The sequence below is a fragment of the Fukomys damarensis genome, unplaced genomic scaffold (genome assembly GCF_012274545.1).
Source record: "Fukomys damarensis isolate Sample0158 unplaced genomic scaffold, DMR_v1.0_HiC HiC_scaffold_19, whole genome shotgun sequence".
Classification (NCBI taxonomy): Eukaryota; Metazoa; Chordata; class Mammalia; order Rodentia; family Bathyergidae; genus Fukomys; species Fukomys damarensis.
This window is the reverse complement of record NW_022900931.1, coordinates 14124393-14132048: the sequence shown is the minus strand read 5'-3', so window position 1 is coordinate 14132048 and position 7656 is coordinate 14124393. Positions and strand designations below refer to the sequence as shown.

At 34.8% G+C, this 7656-nt stretch overlaps 1 protein-coding gene across 3 annotated transcripts in view; it reads left to right on the top strand.

Moving 5' to 3' along the window:
- The window catches only part of Lmo3 (LIM domain only 3), a 60078-nt gene extending 52728 nt beyond the window's left edge, over positions 1-7350 (top strand). For all 3 annotated transcript variants that reach the window (XM_010615971.3, XM_010615979.3, XM_010615951.3), the window contains one exon: positions 3016-7350. In XM_010615971.3, coding sequence (XP_010614273.1) covers positions 3016-3121 — 106 coding nt within the window. In that variant the 3' untranslated portion in view covers positions 3122-7350. The remainder of the gene's footprint in view (positions 1-3015) is intronic.
- Positions 7351-7656: the final 306 nt, after the last annotated feature.

Sequence of the window (7656 nt, the reverse complement as noted above, 5' to 3'; positions counted from 1 at the left end):
AAAAAAACAAAAACAAAAAAACAAAGAAAAGAATAATACCCAGAAAACAGCAAAGTTCTGTTACTGTTGTGGTACCTGGCACCATTTTTTACTAGCATCTTAATCATCATCTGGAAAGAAAACATTCTAGAGTAACATCATTAAAAACAGCTCTGATAAAGCACTGTCACTACTACATATCATAAAGCAGGGACAAGATGTTTTACATTCGCAGAGGTATGATAAAGCACTGTCCTACATCTATAATACCGGAGGATACAATTAAAAAGGCATTATTTCAGACTTGATTCTACTTTTTCCAGCAGAGGGCCCAAGAACGTTTACATTTTTTAAAAACATTACAGTACAAGAAACACCGCCATTATTTCCCCTTCAAAATGCTCCCTCTCACCTGGAGCACACTCAGCTCTTCATTCCTAAAGCAGCTCTGGAGGTGCTGTGGTTGCCCTGCCCTTGCTCCCTCCACGGCCTGAACTGACACTCAGCATGTTTCTCTCTCATGGCCATTTTGACTCTGGGGAAGAGCCAGAAGTCAGCGCTAAATCTGGTGAATAAAGTGGAGGAAGACGCACACCATAACGTTTTTATTTGACAGAAATTACTGTAAAAGTTTTTAATCAACTGAGGGCATCAAGATAGCCACAAAAAGACACTCCCAGAACCACTTCAGCAAGTGAGAAAAATGATTGAATACGTGTGTTTGAAGGGAAGAGGAGCGCTTTGAAGGAATTAATGGCAATGCACCTTTTGCAGCACTAAAAAAGTTTTTTGTTTCAACATTCATTGTATTTTTTTATCACACCTCGTACGTATTTAGAGTTAGCACATGGTAAATGTTTTACAAAAGGTGGCTATTTTACCTGTATTTCAAGCATTTTGGTAAGATTTTACGTATTTCATTTCTATTCTTTGCTATCAATTTACAAAAATGGCTGATATTACTGGTAAGAAAAATTGAAGTTTCATCTTCAGTTTTCACAGGTAGAAAGATGGGATTTGAACCACATTCATCGTGGTACACCTCTCTGCTTTCATACGCGTTTTATTTGAACCTCTGTATACCTTAGTGCTGTATCTTTGTCTCTCTCTCAGGGAAAGTATGAAGTACAGGGACAGGGCGAGGGCCAGATCCCCCAGCTGTTGGTTCTGTACTTCTCTCACTGTAATTGCCTGGAACTTATCCATATACAAAATAGGAAAAATGATTCGGTAACATCAACTGGAACACACAAGTATTTTATTAAATCTAATTTTGATGTTTTTTTTTCCTGTTAGTTGAAATTAACCTTAACTGTAAAATTAACTGATGATTTTGAACAGTATGCTATATGCTGTCTTACATAATTCCACATAAAAGAGAAATATATACTGTAGCCAGTCCAACATTACAAATATTTTCTCTTATTCAACATATCTTAGTGATGGGGCTTATAAACACTGGTTTATTCAATCACGACTTTTTAAACGCAACATATAAACACATTGCTTGCAACTAATACAAAAAAAAAATACACTTAAAGCTCCCAACTTAAATGTTTATTGTGTCCAGCAGCCTTGACCAGGAGCAACTCCTGGATTTCAAGATCAGTTCGTACACTGTACTTTCAATCAACAGCATCGGCAGGCAGTAATCCAGGGGAAAAAAGTAAATTCCACAAATAAACAGACCTATTTTCCTTTAAGAGGAAAGCTAATTCTTTTCAATCTACTTTTTTATTACACTATTTTCCCCTCTATCTACTTAGCTAGTATAAGGATAAATTTCCAAAGCTACCCAGTTGGAAAATAAATAGGTTCACTGTTTGTCTAGCATTCCAATCTTTGCAAATGTAAATCAGTCCAACAGCTATTCCCTTAAACCTTCAACTTCACAAAACATTAAAGGGTGGCTTTCATTGCACAATTTAATCTATCCACTACGACTTCTGCCTGAACATCTTTCGAAATTGACTATCTGATAAAGAGAGACCACTATCAAAGATCAGCCAGGTCAACTTGTATAATTACAAGGAGTTTTACTGGGTCAAATCTACCAAACACCGCTGTTTGAAGGTTAAATTGTTACAATTAAGTGTATATACAGATCTTCCCAGAGTTGCTATATTGTTAAATGTACTAGAAATAGCACAAGCATTTATTTCTGACCTTAATTCTGTCCATAGAGTCACCCATTGGGAAATTATACAAAAAGACTATTTATTAAAAACATTACAATCTTGCACATTAAACAAGGCTTTATAAACAAAAATGCATAATTAACTACTGGAAACTTTTTATTTATCGCGCCCATATTAAATAGTTCATACAGGTTACTTCCTTGGGTTTAATTGGAAAAGATCCAATTAAATTGGAAATGACATCTATTATTTAATAGTTGGTGAATTTGTCCCAAACAAAGGATTTGAGCACAGCATCTTAGTCTGATCTAAAGCAGGATTCCCTCATCATGAGCACTTCCGAATTATTAGAATTCAGATTCATTTTAACAACAGAGTACAAGGAGTTTCTAAGTGGAACATTTTAGAATTGGCTGTTTTCTAATCATTTGCTTCATTTGAATGTCTTTTACAATTTTATTAAATAGATAAATGACCAGTAATAAAATCTTCCACAATCACAACAGAGCAATATAATTATTATTCTTTCTTTCATTTTATTGCGTGTAAATAAAGGTCCTTTGAAAATTTTTTTTCTCTCCACTGTACTGAAATACAGAAAGAAAAGGCAAAAAGAGAGACAGACATAAAGAAAGCAAATCAACCTTGGTGTGCCCAAAGTGTTTACCTTGATGTTTCTATAGTTTTTATATATGATGATGGAATTTCAAATGTTGTATGCAATATTTCATTAGATAAACTAACCGGTTTCAGTGGCCTTTAGGAAGCCCACTTCCCAAGCCAAGCTTTCAATTTGAGGAAATTACCATGGAAAACTCTTATTAGGAAAATAAGTCTTCAAATTTATAGATCTGAGTGAAATAGTCTTAACACACTTTATTTTTTTTAATGTTTTCAGATTCTGTGTTGGAGACAAATTTTTCCTAAAGAATAACATGATCCTTTGCCAGACAGACTACGAGGAAGGCTTAATGAAAGAAGGTTACGCACCCCAGGTTCGCTGATCTATCGACACCACCCCATAAGAATACAAAGCACTACATTCTTTTATCTTTTTTGCTCCACATGTATATAAGAACCGACACCGGAACCTACTAAATAGCGTAGATATAGGGAAACAGGATGGTTATATGGAATAAAAGGCGGACTGCATCTGTATGTAGTGAAATTGCCCCAGTTCAGAGTTGAATGTTTATTATTAAAGAAAAGAAGTAATGTACATATTGCTGGATTTTTTTGCTTGCTATTCGTTTTTGTGTCACTTGGCATGAGATGTTTATTTTGGACTATTGTATATAATGTATTGTAATATTTGAAGCACAAATGTAATACAGTTTTATTGTGTTACCATTTGTGTTCTGTTTGCTTCTTTGTATTGTTGCATTTAGTACAATCAGTGTTTAAACTTACTATATATTTATGCTTTCTGTATCTACCAGCTATTTTAAATGAGCTGTAACTTTCTAGGGAAGAATTGAAGAGCAAATCTCACTAATGATACACAGATAGATAAAGCAAGTCTATCAGCATTTTAAAATACTAAAAAATAAAGACACACAAAGCATTTTAATGACATCCACTACTTATTGCCATTATGATTTAGGGTCTATCAGTGTCCTCATTATAGCCCCCTATTTTCAGGGGGTTAAAAAATTAGCTTTAAAAAATACATAAAAATTCATCTTAAAGCACTTTTATTTTATACCAACTTGTGAAAAGTGCCATTTTTAGAATATCTCTAAAGCTTAACAGTTATCCTCCTAGTATCATGTGTGTGCTGTTTCCCTATTGAGCTTTAGTTTGTTTTTTCAGCTATACCACCTATGTGAACTAGTGCCTTTGGGTATCACGTAAAAATTTTCCAAAGGGTTACTTTAAAAAGTATTACCACAACTATGAGACAATTTCAAAATGACAAGTTAAATTTCTTGCATAAATGTTGCCTGGATCTTCCGTCAGGAGCTAAGGTTTTCATGACTTTATTGCTTAATGAATTTATGGCACTGAAAAGATCCAAGTGTGAAACTCGTAAAGTTATAACAATACACATTGAAGCTGTGATGTTACCTGAGCAGGGGGGTAACCACAACACAATGCTTGTAGAATCTTCTAGAAGAGAAGCCAAGGGATTGATGAAAAGCTGAGAATTGATGATTATTTATTTTTCTGTACTTACTTCCCATTTATTTTAATGTTCCAAAATGGACACTTGGAGTTTGATATGTTGTCCCTGCTCGTAGCTTTAAGTAATTACCAATTCGGAATATATTATCCTTAGGCTGAAATGCTGTCATTCCATTCTTCGAAGGTGAAATATTATCCCCTTACCTAAATGATAGCTGATAAGGAAGAAAGCTCTAGAAACAGAAATTATGAAAGATGATTATTTAAGTAACAAGGAAATTAAAAATAAGAATACGATCACCTCTTCCAGTGGCTCACACTTGGCTACTGCTCCTTGGGGTGGAACTCAGCAAACTTAACCCCAAATGGTCACAATGGATCGTATTTTTCTACAGCAAACACGGCGCTGTGGGTTTTTCTTTTCTTTCTTTCTTTTATTCATCATTAAGAAAACATTATTTCTCACTGTTATTTGCGTACTTACTTTTCCTGCCAATGTATGCATTACACAGGAAAATTTAATGTTGCTACTAAAGTCTTGGTTTGGGGGCAAAATGTAAAACTGGAAATAATGCTGGTGTAAATTTGAGTTGTTTTTAAAGCAAAGCTTTATGATGAACATGCATGTGAATCTTATTTTTAAGAAAATGGTTCTGTGAGAAGTGAATGATAGGTATTTTTACAAATGCTTCCTGGTTAAGAGTGTTGAAGTCACATGTCTCCAAAATTTGAGATATATTGAAGAAAGAATTTTAAAGCTAGCCATTTGGGCCCATGAAGTAATTATTATTTTACCCTTAGAGCCTTACATTTGTTTCATGAAGAGATACACCTTGCATAGTCAAAAACAAAAATCAAGGGGACAAAAAAGAAAAAAACCCAAGAAGTGATTTCTTATAGCATTCCCCGTCAGTCCACACTAACATTCATGGGAATGGAAACTTTCTCAGTATCTTTTTTCAAATGACCTTTTTAAAGTTTAAATGGCTTTATGCATATTTGTCAATGTGTGAAAAAAAAAACTTGTAAATTAAGAAGAAAATTCTCTCAGCTTCTTGAAGCTGCTCAACTATCCTTTGCCACTTCAAGACTGAACAAGATTTTCACAATTACTTCTTTTGTTTAATCCTTTGGGGATTCATTTTAATACTTTTATTCCCAACAAAATTATTCACCTGGATTAAAGATTAAGCCTTAATCTGTTTAATCTCCATGGAATTGTGAAACAAGACAAGAGTAGCTTTTCAGCTGTAGGATATTTTACAGCTAATTGCTCATAAATAGTAGCATTTTGACCTGAAGTACTAAGCTAATTGTCTTGACTACTCAAAGCCCCTCAACTGTTGTTAACTTTCCCCTTTGTGTTGTGTGTAGCCCTGATGTCACTGAGCTTGTCCTCCTGTGCTCCAGAAGGAAGCGAAGGAGCTCAGATTTCCAGATTTCTCAAGCAGAGAAAGCCCTTCCTTCCCTTGCTTTTCCTACAGGCTGCTTGTGATGAAGGACCAGGTATCCAGTGCACCATCGTGCTGAGTCTAAAAGCTGACCTGTGTTTGTGATTTCACTTTCATCTTGCTTAATAAATATCTGCTGGCTTCTTTCATTCACTTTTCAATATTTGGATTTATGTTTTTCATGAAAGGGCCATTCTGCTACTTGATTGCACTCAATTGGCAAAATGGAAAATGAGGTCTAGAAAGTCTTCATGAAGCTTATAAAAACAGGAAAGAAAGTCTAAGAGCATGGGCTTTCCAGAGGTGAATCCTAACAAGCACATAGAAAAGGCACCTTTCTCCAAATACTGTAGTTTGTTTTGGATATCTGAGATAGGTGGCACATTTCCTTCTGTGGAAAGGATGAAACTGTCACCAAGGATCATAGTATCATTTTTGCATGTTCATACGAATTTTCAGTGATCTTTCTGAAAGCAACTGAGTTGATGTCATCAGGCTAAATTTGAAATTTCCTATTTCCTGTATAATGAATGAAAACAAAAAACTTAATCCCATATTTTCAAGAGAGACATGGTGTGGCTGAATTGAAACAGGGTGGTGAAAATTATGTCTGCAGCAAAATATACACAAGTGGTTTCATTTTAACTATCACTTTAGGCAAACCACTCTCGGAATAGTCACTTAAACAATTTCATAGAAATGATATAGGCCAACCATGTTTAGTGTTCACTTCAGTAAGTTGGAAAAACAATCTGCATGTTTATTGTAATAGGCCATTAGCACAGAATGCAATTTTAATAAAAGCCTCTCAATCATTACTTTTTCTTAAAAACATCATTACAGATGTTTCTTTGTTAAATGTGATTTTAATACACTCCGGCAAAATAGAAGGCAAAGGACTGATACAGCCATTATTTCAGTTGACATTTATTGAGCTCCTACTATGTGATAGGATGTTCCCTGAACGCAGACACCTACAGACAGAAGTAGGGTGCTTCATACATCCAGGGACTGTAGTGTGTTTTTGCTTCGCTTTTGAGTCATCACAACCGCGCTAATAAAGAGTACACAAATGTAAGTACCATCTTCTACCTCTTCAGCACGTCATCGGTATGGAAGCCCTAGAAAATATCTCCAGTCATCAGTGTGTTCAGAGAATTATCTCACACAAATCACTCATTAACTCAATAGCACATAATAAAAAGAACATCAATTAATTAATGAGTCACCCTCAGATCGCTGTGATTACAATAGGGCTCTGTTGAAACAGCAGTTATAAATGAAGCTGCCTCTCTTTGTTCATTGTTTGCAATTGGCCCAATATTTGCCTGGAACCAGTGTCATATTTAACACATGCCTGTAGGTAATTGTGTGATTAGTATCATAAATAAAGAATTTTGAAAATCTACTGCTTATAAGACCTCAGGGGGGAAAAAACACCTCAGTTTTACTCTAGCTTCCTTTGAAGACAGGCTATTAGAAGGGTGTTATCTTTCTAAAAGGTATAGTTCTACATTTATAATAAAAATGTAAAACTGGCATATTGAGCACTAGAAGAATTAGCTGCCAAAATACCTACAGGTAAATTTTACAATACTTGTGTACACATATGATTTAATTTCAGTAATGTTGTGAAGAATAAAATATGTACGATCAGAGCCAATTTTGCTAATGTTTTGTTCCCCTCAAAAGGACACTTCGGGTGAGCTGGGTTAGGGTCATTTTGTAGAGAATGACAGCAATAGGGGAAGGGATTAAAAGAAATATCAAATGTTACACACAAAGTCACCCACTAAACTTCCCTAACTATCTAGTAAATGCCATTTCGGTAAGCATATAGAATAATTATAACAGTTCCCTTAGGTAAGTAAGAAACATCTGTTGGTAACACGTAGCAGGTGTTAACAATTACACATACTGAACTTTTAAAAAATGTTTTTAATTAAAAGTATTCTGTTTTACGG